The 19,107-nt window shown below is 43.8% G+C and overlaps 1 protein-coding gene across 4 annotated transcripts in view; it reads right to left on the bottom strand.

Moving 5' to 3' along the window:
* The window catches only part of ACHE (acetylcholinesterase (Yt blood group)), a 43,123-nt gene that overhangs the window by 9,520 nt on the left and 14,496 nt on the right, over positions 1–19,107 (bottom strand). Inside the window, exons 1-4 of one of the 4 annotated variants that reach the window (XM_073654396.1) lie at positions 13,480–13,754; positions 6,549–8,081; positions 6,257–6,426; positions 4,527–4,595 (exon numbers count right to left, since the gene is read on the bottom strand). In XM_073654396.1, coding sequence (XP_073510497.1) covers positions 4,531–4,595; positions 6,257–6,426; positions 6,549–8,059 — 1,746 coding nt within the window. In that variant the 5' untranslated portion in view covers positions 8,060–8,081; positions 13,480–13,754 and the 3' untranslated portion in view covers positions 4,527–4,530. Of the gene's footprint in view, positions 1–4,526; positions 4,596–6,256; positions 6,427–6,548; positions 8,082–13,479; positions 13,756–19,107 lie in introns of those variants that run through there. The other 3 variants (XM_073654395.1, XM_073654393.1, XM_073654394.1) reach the window with 3 other exon arrangements.

Below are 19,107 nucleotides of genomic sequence, written 5' to 3' on the forward strand. Positions count from 1 at the left end.
GACATGTAAAGGGCACCTGAGAAAAACAAAGATGCAAGCAGCGGCTGGAGGTCCCTATTACAAATGGAGAACTTCCACAATCCTTTTCGGTAGGTTAGTCATGGAAGACCATCATGTCAATGACGCGACTTGTCTAGTCCATCTTTGTTCCAGGCTGCCAGATTCTGATGCAACTGTCTCGATTGGAATTGACTCCACCGAATCCCTGGAATAGAAGCAGTCATTAACCCCAAAAATCTTCACACTCTGATGGAGACCTGCAATCTTTTTGAAAGCTAGAACAGAGTTCCTTTTGTTTTCTCCCCTGGTAAGGAGGACCTTAGCTGTTCCAAATCCAGGAGGATTCCTAGGAAGATTTTTAGTCTTCCCAGGAGGAGAGTTTTCCAGTTTATAATCCATTCCAAGTGAATTCAACCTAAGCCGGTTGATGATACCCCAGCAACTAAAAGCCAGTTTGACTCTACAATTAAAAACAGGAAATAGTCAAGATACTAGACAATTAATATTCCTTGTTCAAGAAAGCAAATCACTTCTACCACCAGATTGGTGAAAGTGTGGGGCTGAGGAAAGGCCAAAAACGGAAGGCATCTGAATTTGTAATGCTGAATGTTTTCTCCCTCTTCCAAGGCAAATCTTAGATACCTTTGAGGATGAATGGGCACATACACATTACCATGTTTTCCTTAATAAGTGGAATTGTTGATCTTATTGATTCCATTTTGAATTTTGTACACTACCCATTTAAAGAGACTTTAGATTTATAGTTGTGTGATAGTCACCCTTGGTTTTTTTTATTGAATAGGGCAACATGGTGGCTCAGTGGTTAGCACTGCCTCCTTGCAGCGCTGGGGTCCTGGGTTCAAATCCCAACATCTGCAAGCATGTTCTCCCTTTGGTTGTGTGGGTTTCCTCCCACACTCCAAAGACATACCAATAGGGAATCTAGATTGTGAGCCCCAATGGGGACAGTGCCCATAATGTCATAAGTGCTGTGGAATAGCACTATATAAATGAGTAAAATAACAAAAATTTGTCAATTCCAGAAACCATTCTGGGACTAGTATCACCAGTTCCGAATCCACCAAACTTCCTTACGTCCATCAGTAGTCTGAGACGTGTGGGGACTGAGTAGTTAGGTGGAATCTTCCCTGAGGGATGGGCACAAACTGTTCTGTATCCTTCCACTATTGTTTGGAGTATATATATGGGTTTTTGGATACTTCTGTCCAGGCTTTTAGAAAGTATTGGAGTCCCCCCTCACTTTCTTGGCATAGTCTCCCCATACCATTTGCTGAATTGGGAAAGGTATTCCTTCCTGTGCCTCCCTTCGGGGTAGCTCTATCTAAAAGTGTTCCCTTTACCTGTGTATTCATGGGAACGAGGCCTTTGAAAAGGACGATACTTTAGGTTACTTCTGAAAACCTTCTTGTCTGAGGCCCCTTCTAGAATCATACATTGGACCAAATACTCGTATACTGGAAAAAGGAATGGAACACAATTTGTTTTTTGAGTGACTATCCCCAGACCAGTTTAAGCCATATAGCTAGTCTATGAGTGTTGGAGTTCCTCATTCCTTGCAGCAAATCTAATTGACTTGGCCGAGGCATCAGCCATGAATCCTGTTGACTTTTTTTTAAGGAATGGATTCAAGGATCATCTCTAGATGTCTTTCCTTAGCAGACCCTCTAGCTCCTCTATCGATCCATTCATGGATCTTGCCACTCAAGTAGCCGCTATATTAGCCTTAATTATCGCTGCAGAGGTTTCCCCAAGCCCTCTTAAGACAACCCAATTGTCTGTCCATAGGGTCCTTCAAACATGAGTCCTCAAACGGGAAAGGGGTTTTCTTTGCCAATATGGCTATAGCGATCTCTTCCCATAATTATCTCCTCTGGCTCAAATGGCAGCTTGATTATCCCCAAGAAGCTTCAAATCACGTTTCTTTTCCACGCCTTCCCGCTCTGTTTATTAACAGAAAATACTCAGTTCATACGGCTCCTAAACCCTCCAAACATTTAATCTTGTATTGAGGTGGGCTGGGGAGTATCCTCAACCTTCATTGTATTCCTCACGGCCGATAAGAGCGCGTCAGCGTCTTCCCAAGAGAAAAGCTCGAGATATAATCCTTCCCTTTGCTCCGAGTCAGTGTAACAATTCTTCCTCCTTTGAACTGGATTCCATATCCCACCATGGTCTTCGCCTGGGAGGAGTGCGAGGATCCAACTCCATGGCAGAACTCTGGACCCAATCTTGGTCAGAGGAGGAATGTTCTTCCTTAACCATCTTGGCAATACACCGAGTATAAACGTTCCCCATATGCGTCAGGCATTTCTATATTACATATGGCACATCTTTTCCCCCTTAGGTGCAGAAGGTGTCAGATCTTTTAGGAACCTCCTTGTCTTAACCAGGGTTATCAGAATGGTCAGTGCTTAGTCCTTCCATAGATGCACCAGTAACCTCAATTCCCCTCTGAAAACACTAAGTAATATTCTCACCTGTCTTCCATCTGAATAGCCAAAAGGAGTTCCCCTTTAGAAGTTGGCACCTCCCCCCCCCCCCACCCCCAAATCCCAGAAACACTTTCCACACTGGCCAATACTAGAGTTCGGAGAGTCATCCCCTCTAACCAGACATGCTCCTGCATTCGGTCTCTTTGCCACGCACAGGGATGGGGCAGTGAGAAGAAAGCCCCCTTAGGGGAAAGAGAATCACCCCAGGAGCCATGGCTCTACTGGACAGGATGAGACCCCTTCATCAGCGGGGTGTCAGCCCCACGGCAGGAAGGAGATGCAGGAGGACCCCATACTGATCCTCCCGCTTGAATGGAAATACGAGAGTTCAACTCTTCTGCGTCTGTCCGCGATAGGGACAGGAAAAACACTGGTGGTTGGTGGAGGTGCCTCTTATCTTCGTGTGTTCCTGTGTCCATCAAGGATATGTAGGACGACAGCCTGGTGGTGCTGTCAGGAGCAAGGTCCTAGAATTTTTTTTGCAATTATTGTTAGAAGAGTTTTCCCCAGCAATCCAAAACCTCTTGTAGTATAAGCCAATCATTACCTATACTAACCCCCCCTCATCCCCATGAGAATTGTTTGCCTGCCTATATCCCCATGATAACACTTCTCATCCTAGTGCTGCTCAAGGTTGTCAATTAAACACTGGGCCTTGTTTCAGGTCTTCAAAGATGGGTCCTAATGTTTCATTTAGGACCCAGTGTATCCATGTAAGCAATGGACTGCCAGAACACAGGGACAGGTAGTGTTATCATAGGGACAAAGTTAGAACATTTTCTGTAATTTGAATAGGTGGGGATGGTGGGAAGGTCAATGTATTGGAAAAACCTTTGATAATCCCCCAGTCCCTTTAAGACTTAAAGTGGTATTTCCATCTCCAAGATCATATCTCAATATGTCATTGGAGGCATTTTCTACCATTACCCCTATTAGAAATTTGTGATTTGCTAGGTCTTTCATGTGCAGACATTGCAGGACCTTGGGTATCCATGGTTACGACCACTGACAGTGACAGTTGCTAGTGGTCGTAACCATGGATACCCTAGGTCCTGCAAATGAGGAAAGACATAGCAAATCAATGTAGTATAGTTTGTTTTTTTCCTGGAGTTTTTTTCTAATATTACACACTGGGATAGGAATACCCCTTTAAAGTAGTTGTGTTCTGACACCTTTAAGGATGCCTTATTTACACATGTCACTTTAAAAGGATATAAAAGTAATGTTATTAGGTGCAACCTGGCCCTTTTAATTCCCAATATTCCCCATAGTGAGGCTTATTACCTCAAATATAGATTTAGCAGGTACTTTATAAAATAGAAACAGTCAGTGGGAAGGGAAAATATTGCTATAATTTACTGGAATGAAAAGCAGTGCTGTAGTATAAAGCATGAGGAACAGCCTACAGACAGCTAGAAAGTGATTAAATTTAGATTTAATGGCGTGGGGACAGTTTGGGGGGGTTCAATTTCCCCTTTAATAGTGACAACGTCAGACTATGGGATAATAGACGCTTGAGAAGAGATCCCTGGACTCACAGATGGGATCGGGTAAAGGATTCCTAAAATATCTTGGATTGCGCTTTATAAAAGTTTTGAACAGCTTTTGGTCGGCAGCAGATGTTAAAGATTAGCGGAGCGGGCGAAGTCATGTGAAATTAATTATGGGACGTTACAGAAGAGAAAAGTCCCAACAGTCTATTTTTCGAAGGAAGTCCCTTGCCACATGAATGGCTATTCCCTCCTCCGGGATAAACGCCGCTCTTCTCCCGAACCTGGTGCAGTTTCTCCATTGTTCCTCTGACTCTCCAGTCCGGAGATATATCGCATGCGTAAATATCGAGTCTTGTCAGTCAAGTGGGTGTACACTCAATAAGACTGACAAGTGGGCGTGTCCTCAACTCACGGGCAAGAGAGATAGGAGGGACCTAAATCAAGAACGCAAGAGGCGCAGGAACAAAAAAGGAGGAGAACATCCCCAGAATCAGAGAACAAAAAAAAGTAAAAATCTTACACATTTATGGGCAATGCTGCTCCTCCGAGTCACATGCACAGTCCAGCTTCATTGGCATCAAGCATGTCCCTTAAGGTCGAGAATAAGCGCATTTATATAGACACATCTTCACTTTACATTGAAAAAAAAAAAAAAAAAAAAAAAAAAAAAGTGCCGACAGGTTCTCTTTAACCCCTTCACGACATCCGCCATACATGTATGGCAAAAGTTGGAAGCAGGTTCACATTGCCGATGAGCTGTGATGACAGCCGGGGGTTAGGGGACCCCTGTGTTGGTCATTACGGAGCTCCTTTGTAACCCCGCCTGTGGCTGGGCTTAGGAGACCATGATTTCTGCAATATGCAGTAACACTGTGGCATCGCTGTATATAGCACAAGCGATCACATCAAGTCTTAAGGGGCTAAAACTGAAAAGTAAAAGTTTTTTTTTTACAAAATATGAAACTGCCTAAAATGTTCAGAATACCCCCCCCACCCACCCACCCACTCCCTTTGCCCCATTGAAATAAATTTAAAAAAACAAAAAACACACAAATTAGCCCAGTCGTAAAGGGGTTAAGAGAAGCCGTCATCTGAGCATCCATAAATTAGAAGAAAGAAGTAGGAGATAAGTGTTAGAGGTACATGTTAGTATAGGAATGTTGAGGAAAGCCATGCCAATGAAACACGAGATACACAAACGGAACTTCTCACAATTGTATACAAGCCTTGTTTGGGGAAAAAAAAAAATTATGTATTTTTTAAATAGTGTATTGCTGGAGACAAGATAGGCAGTATTAACACTGTATACATGAGTATGCCCAGCATTAGTGGGGAGCTTCCTGTGCAAACACTTAAAATTGATGGGATCCACCAATAAATCTCCACCATCCACTAAGGCCAAAAGCAGGTCTTTACTGCCTGGGACTAGATAAGCAAAACTGACAGTAGCAAAAAAGGACAAAGCCTGTATGCACAGCAAACAGGCACTAAACCATCAATTTACACACGATTTTCAATTTAATTTAAAGCCTTGGAGTACTGCCTATGACTAGACAGGCAAGATTACACCAATAACAGCCAGAGATTGGGGGTGGAGATAGTGGACATCCCATGTTTCTGCTCAACTGGCTGATCTCAGTTATGGCAAGGTCTAGTGTCCATGACTATTGTATGCGTTCTATACTGCCCAAGACTAGATAGGCACTCCTGAAAAGCAGAGTATACACATTACAAGTTTGTCAGCCAATCCATATGCTAATGTTTGATTACAAGTGACTAATTTTAGGAACCAAGTATTGATGGCAGTTTCTCTCTACACATCTAGGCAAATGAAAAGGTTAAATAGTCAATGTCAATTCCGAACTTAGGGCCAGAGTCAAGACCGGCGTTCTTCATGCAGGTATTGGAGATGTATATAGATCTGACGCCAACCCCTTGTGAATAAGGAGTGTCTGACAAGTGGTGTACACCTGTGCGCACGCACCTCACCACAAATCTTACTCCAACAGGGACTGGAGTAAGATTTGTGGCATAGTGAACACAGACAAAAGTTTAATGAGTTGCGGTAGTCATTCACCAGTCCCAGCTTCGCCCACTTTGGAGCTGAATGAAAATGGCATGAGAGCACCAAAGTAAAAGCAAAACCTTTAGTTTGGCAAATTCTCAAAACTTTAGGCACAAATACTGGCATAAAATCATTGACAAGTCGGGTCCTTAGACTTTGCATAGACATATGAAGGTCTACCATACCTGTGATGTTGAGGAGCTTGGGTAGGAAACGGTTCCAAAAGGTGCAGGTCTGCACCCTTAGTCCCTGCAGGTTCTGGAAGGGCTTGTTATTCAGTGCCAGATAGCTTTGGTCTGTTGCAGTGTACAGAGGCCATTTCGATAGGCGGCCATTCATGTTCTCATTAGGATCCCTATTAGGGCAGTAAAAAAAAAAAAAAAAAAAAAATTAAAAATCACCACAATAAATTTAAACAATGGTATTTTCACATCACCATCTCATTAAACAAACAGATTTTATGGTGCCAATTCTCACCCTGTCCGTGCAAAGTTTGCCCAGTATCGCATCATCCGACGGCTCAGTTCTGCCTCTTGTTTGGTGTAGTTTAGTTTCGGCTCCAGTGGAAGCCCAAAGACGAACTCTATTTCATACCCGTGTGGAACACCCATCCATTGTGGCCAAGCGATGTTGGAAGCTCTATGGTCGAAGTAATAAGCGTAAACCCGGTTCCCAAACTCTGACACCTTTCCAGCAAAGTGAGTCATGGGGCAGATGACGTTATGGTCTCCCACAATTTGGTCCATGGCTTCTCGGTTTTTAAGTCCCGCGTGCTCATCTGCCCAGTCTGTATATTGCATCACGACCGCTTCCAGAGCAATGTCATTGGCTTGAGGGACGCTCATTCTCACCCCGCCGAGGAACTCCTCCCGAGTGATCAAGCTCTCGTTGTTCTTGCTGAAGCCGGGAGCTCCATACAGAAGGAAGTAAGACCCTTCATTCTGGTTGACCCCAACAATCAGTGGGCATGGCTTAAATCTACCCATATTCATTAGAGTTTCAGGGGCATCTGGGAAAAAGTCTCCATCAGCCACAGGAACAAAGGCAAAACGGAAGACACTTGGTGACGGAAGGACAGAGAACTCATGGTCAATCAGTTTCTGTGGTGCTTTTGTCCGGAGACAGATCAACAGTTCTGTGTCATTACCCTGTTTACACTCGAGCAGCTTTCCCAGCAGTTCAGCCCGGCGCCGACCCTCTTGGGGTGTAACAGTTGCCCATGGTGTGTTTGGAGAGCCACTCTGAAGTACAGCTTTGGAGAACAATTGATGGCTACCTGGAGAGAGAACATGCATGCCAACAGAGGCACCCCCAGCACTCTCTCCAAAAATAGTAACGGTCCTAGGGTCACCACCAAAAAATACAATGTTATCTTGAACCCATTGGAGAGCCAGTCGTTGGTCAAATAAGCCCACATTCCCTGGAGCATCTGCACTTCCTGGTGTCAGTGTCAGGAAACCAAATGCACCCACGCGGTAGTTCATGCTAACCACTATGACATTTTCTGTGTGACATAGGTAACGACCATCATAGACATCAAGAGAAGAAGATCCACTGTAGAAACCACCACCATAGATCCAGACCATGACGGTCGCATTTGTGGGGCGTGGGTTAGGGACCCAAACGTTTAGGTACAGACAGTCCTCACTCATGGGCCTATTAGGATTCCACATTTCCATTCCAGAGAAGCCAGGATACAAGGTGTCAAAGTATTGGTAACACGCATTAGGATAGCTGGAGGCATCAAAAACCTCACTCCATGGCTTTTTTGGTTCTGCCTGTTGAAATCTTAATTTGTCAACGGGCGGTTCGGCAAATGGAATTCCCAGAAATCCGGTGACCTGACTGGAGAGGACACTCAGCCGGGTACCTCTCACTTTCCCTGAACGGGTGGTGACCAGAAGTTCTGGATCACTTTGGCCAAGCACATGAGACAAGAGGAGAGAGAGGGTGCAGAAACCAAACCCTGCAAGAGACAAGAACTGCATGACTGGTCCTCACTGAAGTTACCTAAGAAATAAAAAACAAAGAGTACTGCTTTAAACAGGAGTCAACTCATGTTACAAAAGACAGACAAGCGTAAAAAATGGACAATTTCTAAGAACATCATGAGTGGTTGAGCGATAAGGAGAATTTGTTGCAAGGAGATAAAGAAAAAACAGGGCACCAGAGAAGCGCGAGAACAGCAAGACAAAGATGGACAACCTACCAAAGCCACAACAACCATTATAACCAGACATTCAAAAACTGAGGCGACTAAGAGGTCAGTTAGCTGTTCCTATGCCTTGATCTCCAACTTTCTCACCTAATATTTTGAATTTCAGGTTTCTTCCTTTTCACTTCCAGGAACCTTTCAACAGCTGCGACCTCATGTACAGGCAGTGCGAGACACAGCTACAGGAGGTTTATTAGAGAGCGATAGAGAGGAGGGAGTAAGAAGTTAAGGGAGGAGAACGTAGGCGGGGGGGGGGGGGGGGGCGCTCTTATAACTAAGGGCACTTTTTGGAGGTCCAGAAAAATGTAACAGATGTTCATGGCTACCTAGTCTAATTTTCCACTACCGTAAATCATATGGATTTAGCACAATATGTTGAATGGATATTTGATCCCAAAGATCCTTTTTATAGCCTATGCCTAGTGCTATGTTTTCCCACCATGGGAAGTGACCCAAGTGTATGCCTGCTTACATGAACAGACAAAAATTCCACGGGGATATCACTATGGAAGGAATCCAAGGCAAGACCTCATGATTGATTCAGTGCAACATTGATCCTTCGCAGTCTGCAAAATTTACGATCTGATATCCAACATAATCTAAGGTCTGTTACGTCACCCAGCATGACCTGGACAGTATTGACCTGGTGGGAGTTACAGTTGCCAGAGTGTCTAGGTTTGCTCAAAAAATAATTTTAATGCATAGTGACTTGGTGGAGGTCTGATTGGTGGACATTTTGCAGGTTCCATCTCCCTCCCACTGGCAGTGGAGCAGCGTTATGATCAGTGATAAATTTGGGTCTGGGTCAAGACATCAGCTAAATGTGCACTTTTTTTTAAAGGCCATCACCTTATCTCTGAGGATTGGGCAAGTTGAATAGTTTCTTAAATCCTTCTCTCTTTTAAGAATGGAAAATCAGAAAGTTGAAAAAACTCCACATGTAGTCAGAAGTACATTGATGCCATCAAAAATCACCAAGTTGATCTGGCATAACGCCAAAATGTAGGGTCTCCTTGTTAAAGGGACCAGTGGTGTAGCATCGGAAGGTGGATGGCAAGTCGGTTGGTATCCTGGGCACAAGTCCAAGAGGACCACCCCCAATGTCAATGAAGTTGCAGAGCAGCAGTCGAGATGATTTGTCATTGTATGCTGTGTTCTGCAAAAACAGTAGCCAAGATGACAGAATGGGCATCTATACATGATACAATTCCACCTTCTTTCATTCCCAAAACTGCTTTATACCTCTACACTACGGCCAGGTGGTTCAGATGGGCATTTCACTGTCAGTTTATGGACCACAATTCCTGAACTGACCACGAGTCTCCTGATAGGACCTTACAGACTCACGTCTGAGACCAAGGTTAGGCCAGACATGGACCCAAATATGCTTGTCTGAACCTGGTTTTAGTAGGGTTGGTTTAGGGCTAGGAATAAGGCTACAGTAATTTTGCAGACCACTAATACAAATGTCCAATTTCTTAAACCATCAACACTGGGGATTGGACTGCAAGCCGGTATATACATTCTGTGGTATCCTGCCGAATACTCAGTAAAATCATCACTATTTAGAGAGACATCAAGGGGAGATTATGGTGTGATTTCTGACAAGTACTGACCCAGGTTATCCTCCCAGCCACCCTTGAATGTTTTCACTGTCCGCTTCAGCTGGTGGTGGGGGGGCTAAATAGAAAGACCACGAGCAAGACATATCCTGCAGCTGTCTCTTGTCTATTTTGGGCCAGCTCACAGATAACGTTTCAATAAACATGCACATATATACACACACCAACGCTGTATACGCCTCACTGCCCGCAGAGTGTACAGACCTTGTCATTTACATGCCAGATTTCAGGAGCTGATAAAGGGAATCCATCTCCAGGAAAGCTGCCATTTAAATTACAAGAATATGTGGTGGTCGGGTGTGGGAGTTGGTGCAACAGCGTCATTGAAACGGCCAACACATCATTCAGGGGGTGCAAGACCACTCATTTTCCTTTCCTAGTACAAGAGACAGTCTTATTTTTATCTAGAAGGCCACAGATCTTGAGGCTTTGGCCTTCTCATTAACATATCTGGGGACATTCAAGAAGCTGCGATGTTTTCCATTAGGTGGCCTGACCCATTCCTTGCATTTTTGAGAAGAGGCCAGATTCTTGACTTTGGGCATCTCGGGAATCAAAGACGGCATTCAGAGATCTAACTTAAGACTCCCTCAGGACCAATCATCTACTTTGCGTCAAGGCATCTTCTGGGGGTCCTCAAACTAAGCAGGTTCTGGGTGCATCTCCAGCCTCTCCAGTAGTATACTGGATGGTGTAGGACCCATAAGATACCCTACTGCACCTCTGGATGACTGTGCCAAAAAGCACACCATGGATCCAACACCCTCAAAAATGTTTCAGGACAAGTAATCCCCCTTCGGTCAATCATTTCCATGTCACGACCCGCTAGCGGGAGGTTTACTTTTATAAACACAAAAAGCGGAGAGTCATTACAGCCTACTGTTTGCACAATGTTGAAGTAGACATAAGGCAATTAGTGAGATGATAGAAAACAGCAGCTTGTTAAAGAGCAGGAAATCCTTCACAGATAGCAGTGAGGCCTGTCAATGCACAGGAGACACAAACAAGACCATTGCATGGATTCCACGCCAACACTGTTATGAGAGGGATCTGTGTTGTGTTGGAGGCTGCAGATGTGAATATATGAGCTGCAAGCTGTCAGAGCGAGGCCTCTGCAAATGCATCACTAATAGGGGAAGTGTAGCAGGTTCCTTATGTGGCTAATGAAATGAATGAAATAGCTGGACAGGGAGCGAGGGAGGAGAGAAGAAAAACCACCACGCCACAGAAGAATTGACAGGGTGTCATTTTAGAAAACACAATGAAGGTGGAATGATGAGCATTTAGTTATAGATGGGACTACGGGCTTTGCTCTGTAGTCTAGCCACCAGACCAGAACCCGGTGAGCCACTCGCTACTCGATTGGTAGCCATAAGACATCATAATTCATGATTGAATTGGGAAGGCATCATACCGCAACGATGGCGTTGTGCCAGGTCAGGTAGAAGTTTGACAGAGCCAAGACTAGCAGTGTCTACTGGACCAATGCTAAACTCTACTGGTGGATGCTCATGGACCCACAAGGAGAAAACTAGTACTCAAGCAGTATGATGTGGGTTGGACATGATTGGATCATGGAATTTTATGGCAGTATTTTTTGGTGGGCTACAGAGAGAAGTGCCATGTTAGCCAAAATTATGTCCAAGAGGAAGCAGAGTGCTCCATAAATGTTTTAAGCAAGTCATCCAGTAACTACCTTGGGAATGGGAAGGATATTTCTCAGCCACACACCCACCATTAGGCTACATTCACACATCAGGATTGACCCTACTATAGTCAAACTAGGATATATAGAAGGAGGCATCTTGTAACTTCTTAGTGTGATACTGGTGGGTTACAACAGCCAGGGCTGTAGCTACAGGGAAATCAATTGTGGCAAGTCAACAACTTTATATGTTGTGCACCCAGGGACCATTACTTCAGGACTAAGATTTATAGTATACGTGGTCATTCTGCAATCAGAAGGTTGAGAAAACAGATTGATCCCTTTTGGGATTTTTTTTTTTTTTAATTTGTGGGGTGGTAGTAACTAAAGGATGGGAGCATAGTTTTTCCCTAGATGAATACTGCAGAGTCTTAGGCAGCAGGGTGAGCGATTCCTCCATTGTAGAGGTTGGAAAACTAATATGAGAGAATGATGCCTACCTCATTAGTTTTTACCTTCTGTACTCACTAAACACTGCTAGTGGCCATCAGTATACAGGTTTTAAACAAAGATATCAAGCCAAGGACAACTTAGAGAAGGTCACGCGAGTCTCCTTTTAAAGCCATGTTTGATGTCTACAGAGTATCCCAACTTCACAAGATGCCCATGGGATTGATCTTGCTGCATCCCTGGTCCCATGATCGCAGCCTTGCACATTGATTGTTACCAGCTGTGTTTACAATTGAATTATTAATAGACTCCTTGGACCAGCGCCACCTATAATTAAATACTCACAAACTACCAAACACAACTAGAAACTATCCTGACATTCTACATCTGTTCATTACATCCAATTCCTTCACCGACAAGATGAAATTCTGATGGATGGTGGGACTTACTCCAAGCACTGCAGCCACTTCTAGCAGTAGTAACCCAACCCTAAAGAGACAGCAGTCACCCTGTCCAAAAAATGTATGGCTTGTGTCACCTAATCTTCGAGACTTCCGGCCAGTGTCATCCAATCCGACATAGCTGGCAGCTTTCACGTAATACATAAAGAGCAAGAGTTACTCTGAGCACTATACTCCATGGAGAATTAAATGCCTATAATGATCAAAGTATTTGAGTAGTTCCCCTAAAGATATGGGGTGGGGGGAGAAGACATTGATGGTGCTTTGCTAGCCAGGAACTTTCTAATATCTCAAAATAAAGTTAGAGAGATGACTAAGTTTTTAATCTATTAGTACACCTAGTTTTTTTTGGGATCTCGTGAACTGACTGGCCATAACCATCCATGATTTAGAGGCCACCATCACATCAACATATTGCAAATCATGGTCATGCCATCTCCGACACACGGGTTTGATCTGTTCTGATCCTACAGGTCTGACACAGCTGAACATGTAGCAACACAATATCCTAGATTTAATATCAAGGCGACTTCTATGCGAAGCTCTCTAGTACAATAAGTAATCAACACTTCCATCAAAAAAGCTGCCCCTCAATGTCACTTGAGCAGCAATGCATGCCATCTCCACCCAGGAGCTGTCCATCATGACACAAATAATGCATGTCATTGTCACCTCAATGCAAGTCACTGTCATTACAGGCCAACCCAATACATCCAGTTATACACTGGACAGTCCCCCTTGTATTTCCATCATGTAGACATCTCATCCTTGATGGTTGACACTTGCAGTGAAAAAACACTTGCATGCCTAGCAAATGCGACTGTATGCAAAGTCCACCCAACCACCATGGATAGGTCAACGAGCGACCCAAAAATGACCCCATGCACTCAAACATCACATTGATCGAGACTTAGAATAACTCCACGGAGCTTACAATCTAAACCATAGTAGACAAGTCTGAAGAACCAGTTAAGGTGCCCACATGCCAATACATACTGTGGTAGCCAGTCCTTACCTGAGACAATCTGAACAGATCTCGCCTGTGGATGGTTCTCTAGCTCTGCATCTGCTCTCCCTCTGTCAGTCTATCCCTCCTTCTGCTTATCTCAGTGTCTTACTCTCTCCAGCCTCTGGATAACTCCTCCTTTGCCTCCATCGCTCCCTCCCTGCAGCGGCTGAAGAGACAGCAGCTAGAAAAGACAGCTAGAGAGCACCTAGCAGCACACAAAATGCTGTCGACAGCAACTAAGACAATGAGAGAGCACATAACATCTGCTTTCGACAGGCACCTTCCTGTATTAGGACCGATAGAGAGGCAGAGTATAGAGCCAGCAGCCTGGACGGTGCAAGTGGCCCCTTCCTCTAAGGACATCAAGTGTTAGAGTGACAACAGGAGTGCTTTACCAAATGTTTGATAGTTTTGTCAAAAGCAAGGGTACATTTTGTTTTTTTGAAATTGTTAATTCTGTGCAACTATACTCCAATCCTTCCTGGAGTTTTTAGGTGTAGCAGCTTAGGCTCCTTCTTGAGTTGCAAAATGGATCAGAATTTTTTTTTTTTTTGGACTTGCACAAAAGTCTTGAACAATTCTTTAATCAAATCATTTTGAAGTACAAAAAAAAAAAAATATGCAAACTGATTCGGGGCCCTTTATGTGGAGACGTCTAAAGTGCAACTTCTGCTATGATTAAGATACCATCTTTCAGGCCACCTTGTGTAGAAATAAGACCGTGAAATACTACACCTGGGACATAGGACAGGTCTTGACAGACTGCATCCTAGACAAAGATGAACAGTTAGAGTGCCACTTTATAATTGACAGTCATCGCAGAGACCTCACTGAATGTCTGTTGCCCTCATCCTAAGTGATTGTAGCTGTCCAAATAGTAATGAGAGTGCGCCATCACAGAATATATAATGGACAGAATTGAACAAAGTGCTCGTGTGTGGACAGTAACAAATCCACCACAACCAAGAGAGACCATTCATAGTCCAGTGGTCCAACACTAGACAGACTGCCAAACACAAAACGAGAGACTGCTGTGGTCTGTTACAGATGGCTAGAAATAGACATCTTCCTTAGAGACCGTTCTACTACTGGGCAAGGAATTAGATAGTATACTGATTTAGACAGACAGGAGGAGAGAGCTCCCGCCATTGTCCATCACAGAACTGTCTCGGGTGCCATCAACGTGAACAAAAAGCAATTCAGAGGTGTCAAAAGGAACAAGGAGTAATGGTTCCTCCACTCCCACAGATCATGAGCGCTGGAATATTGAGGCTGATGACTGCTTAAGAGACAGCGCCAACAAGAGGGGTTCATATATGATGGATAATTTCTTTAAACTGATACCATGTGCTCAGTAATGAAGCTTTGGTTTTCAGGAGCCTTCAGCAAGATTCCAACTAGGCTCACTGTTGACCCATTTGGGTATTACCTGTCTCACGATAGTACTTTGGTTGGTCGTCTTGGGGGATCCACTGAAGACCAAATGGTAGAAAACCCACAATTTGATAGTCTACATTTACTAGGGTCTGCTTCTTAACTCATTTCTGGTTGACTGCAGCATTTTTTGGACATCCATAAAAAAGGTTCATGGAGTGAACTTTGATCCTTCCTACTCAGAGGACTTTGTGTTGAGTCGCTTGACTCAAGATGTGGTGTCTGAGGCGAAACCTAGTGACTTGAAAGAAAGGAGGAATGTCTCCAAATCAAGAAATAGGGAGTATTCAGCACTAGGGATAGCTCCAGACAGGCCAAATGGTAAAGACACTAACTCTAGATTCTGCAACACCTTTAATGACACCCTCTCGGCTAACACATCCACCACCCCAAACCCTCTTGCAAAGACATTTGGTTCTTCTAAGAATGCACTTGTTTTGCTCTACAACAGTGGTCAGGCAAGTTGAAATTCCTTCTTTGGCCAGTCATTGTTTGGGTGGGCTGGGAGAGCTAAGGTATTTTCATGGACTGCATTTAGGTTAGGGTCAGTTCTTTTGATTTTGTAGACGAAAGATAAGTTAGATATGGATTATCTTCTAAACCATCTGCTCTCTGTACCCTTCTATAGACTGTTCAGTGTCTTAGAAGGACTGTGGAGTCAGAGTCCATTTTTGGCGGAGTTGGAATAAAATGGAGCCACTCCTGTATTATAATATATTTTTTGTTAGTTCAATGCAAGGTGCGTTGTAAAGGTTTTCATAGGATTTTGGGAAAACTATAATAATATGTCCTACAAGTCTGTTCCTGATCTAAGGATCTTGGCTTTTAGTTGAGATGAATCTGTGCTGCACTTTACATACATGCTCAGTAGTGAGGCAGTGTTGGAGTCGGGGAAATTGTGGAGTCTGAGGTTTGGCTTACCAACTCCCCTGCCCTGAGGCTTACTAAGGGTCTTTTTTTAAGCCATGGGAAGGCCAACAAGTGTTCTTTAATGGGCACTGCAGACAACCTCCAGAACTGACATTTTGGACAAAACCCACTGTTTACAGCTAGATGACCCCATCCCCCACACCACGTGGCCTACTAAATTAATATCTTTAAATACAAAAGATGTCTCAGTTGGGATCTGGTTGTCAGATAGCTACTGAAATGCAATAGAAAGAAGGTCAAGAGTCCGAGTGTCTGATGAGTTTCCATCAGTGAATAGGAGTGGGAATGACCAAGAACCTCTCATTCCTGGCTGTGCCTTGTAGCAACAATGAAGACCTCTATGTATGCTTGGGTCAACATTGAAGGGCACTGATGAATGGGGAGGTGGGGGTTTGATGCCTTGCTTGAGCAAGACACTTGATAACGGGCAAGGTTTTTGATTTAGAAACCTGGCAAGGAGAACCTTAGGCCAAATTGAGAGATTGGTTAGGGCGAGGATAAGGCATGCCTATTCTTGGACAAAGTTTGTAGCCAAGGGCCATTTAGGCTCTTACTGGGGGAACCACGCTATGTGGCACTAAAGACAATCAACTTTCCATGAGATCTTTAAGAGCCTCATCAAGAGCGATCAAAACTGATGAAATGGATATATTAGGAATTGGTGTCCATAAGCACTGTGTAAATTAAGGCAACCAATTCACCAGTCTGAGGACAGGAGAAGACTCCCCCACACCCAGCCCTATACTGGTGAAGTGTCAGGACACTGGTCGATACTAGGAGCATACTTAATGTCATTCTATATTAGATTTATGGACCCTTTGATGCCAGACGTGTGATTTAGCTGTAGGCTCCAGCCCGCTCCTCTTCTGCTGATGCGACTCCATCCAAAGCCTGCACTGCATCCAATTACTGTAATGGAATGAAGGCTGCTCAGATACAGCAGGAGGAACGATGCAGAGGACAAGAGGAACACTGCCACATAGGAAACCCTGCTGTAGAGAGTCAGCACTACAGAGATGAGGAAAAGCTGAGGGACAATGTCCGCCCGCCAGTCTGAGTTAAAGCTTAGATGGGCTATACGGCAGGAAAAGATCCAAAGAGTCCAACTCTAGATCGTAGACCAGATTCTGGAAAGTAACTGAAATTCCTCCAAGGCCAAGTTATTGCCGTTTGTGGTAAAGGTGGCACAATTAGTTACCAAATTCAGGGCCATGGGGACAATTACATTTTCACATGGGCAATATAAGCTTTGAAGGCATTGAGGCGGAGGGTGTGTGTGTGTGTGTGTGAAAAATCTGCATTTTGTATTTCTTTGGGTTGAAAGTTTCAGATAATTATAGTTTAGAATAGAAATAAAAAAAAAAAAAAAAAAAAAAAAAAAAGACATTCAATCCCATTGCCCCCCATGATGTATAACCTTTGACCCCCCCCAGTGACAGATCACACTTCTCTATCTGGCGTATGCCTGGAGAGTGTTACCGCCTGACTGCAATGTGACGGTGTACAGTTTGGTGGAGGAGAAGGGATATACTATGGGCTCATCAGGGGGTCGGCATTGGGCCCTTAATGCTTAGAAGTCTCTTCACTGGAACTAAGATTTCTCCGCCTCCTCATCCATTTGTTGAATCTGAAGTCCTCAGATTTTGTCCTGTAAGTTACCACTGGAGTGAACGGTGCCATTGAGCTGAATGGTCCTGTACACAATCTGATCTGTTTTCACCCTCTGCAGGTTTATGGGATTTTAATCAATTTGATTTTTCTTGACTTTCAATCTCATTTAAAAATTGCTCACATCAGGTAAAAAAAAAAAAAAACCAAAACCCCCATAACTGAGAGGACAAGTCAATACAGGAGCCCTAAATAAGATGTGAGGAAACAGTCAGCAATAACTGCTCCATGGGAGGAGCCCATCATTCTCCTCTGTGCTTCATATCATTGAATCCTGGAGTTGCAGTGACTCTTGATTTTATACCAGGAGGAGAGAACCCCCAATGTTACCCAGTAAAGTGCTGCCATACTTTTAATATCCCCCCCCCCCCCCCACAGTGGAGCTGTGTGCCCCCAATGAATTAAAACACAAGGAACAGAAGGGCAACCATGGAGGGTCCCTCAGGTTGTAGCCCAAGTTACCAAGTGCCCCCATTATTCTCCTGCTTTATATATACACACACACGGTCGGTTTCGGCTGAGATGCGGCAGCCTCGGGGGTCATGTCCTTAATTCACTAGTGTAGATCTAGGCCTGAGCGGTGGATACGGTGCGGCCCCCGGAGGACATTGGAGCGTGTCGTTTCCTCCACTTCTATCGTGCCCTAGTCTTGACTGTTGTAATGGTGGAAGGTTATATAAAAGTTTATATATAGAAAGCCAAAAATGAGCGTCTCCACTACAGACTTTCATCCGTCATCTATATATACACACACAGCGCTCGCTCCCCTCGGAGTCTCCTGGAGATTTCCTTCCACTGATAAAGATATTTTTAGTTTGTGCTGGATTGTTTCACCAAGACAAAAAAAAAAAAAAAAAAAAAAAAAAAAAACAAAACAAAAAAAACCTAAAAATCAAAATCATGACGGTATTGAAGGGGTTACAGATTAAAGGGACAGATTAAAGGGACAAGTATTATAGAAGGGCATAAGATTATGTTTAGGGGTGGTATGAGGAATAATGGCAGATATAGTTTAGGAGGGGACAATATAACGTATGGGGAGTACCAGAGGAAGGGGGCCAAAAAACGCAAGAGGATAGAAGGGAACATACATATTTTATGGATATGGGGAGGGGCAGGGTTGCAAACTTAATTTTTTCTGGACAGCCTTGTAACACAATGAAAAGCCATAAATCATTATGGTTACAGGTGATCCATGAAATGAAATCAGCTGCATTAAAGTGATGATTTTTATCTTACTTCTATAGTTATGTTTCTGTAGCGCTTTCCAGACATTATTTTAATTGTAATCTGTACAAGTTTCTTCAGCAAAAAGAAATCTCCCATCTACATCTCCTATGGACGGGGTAAAGTGCTCAATTTTTAGAGATGCTCCTGGAAGTTTGGCAACTCTGCAGGGTGGTAGTACATTCTGTACCAACACTGACCCCCCCTCACTAATCTTGGTGAACTAACAAAAGCAGACAACAGGGGGCAGCACAAAAATAAAGTTATAGAATATCAGTTAACGAGTGTAGGAAGAACGTGTTGATGCATTTACTGTACATCAGAGGTAAGCAGATCCATTTTGCAACAGTTTCTTGGAAATCCTGGATTGCACAA

The sequence above is a fragment of the Phyllobates terribilis genome, unplaced genomic scaffold (assembly GCF_046119375.1).
Source record: "Phyllobates terribilis strain yellow unplaced genomic scaffold, ASM4611937v1 Scaffold_11__3_contigs__length_659146591, whole genome shotgun sequence".
Lineage (NCBI taxonomy): Eukaryota > Metazoa > Chordata > Amphibia > Anura > Dendrobatidae > Phyllobates > Phyllobates terribilis.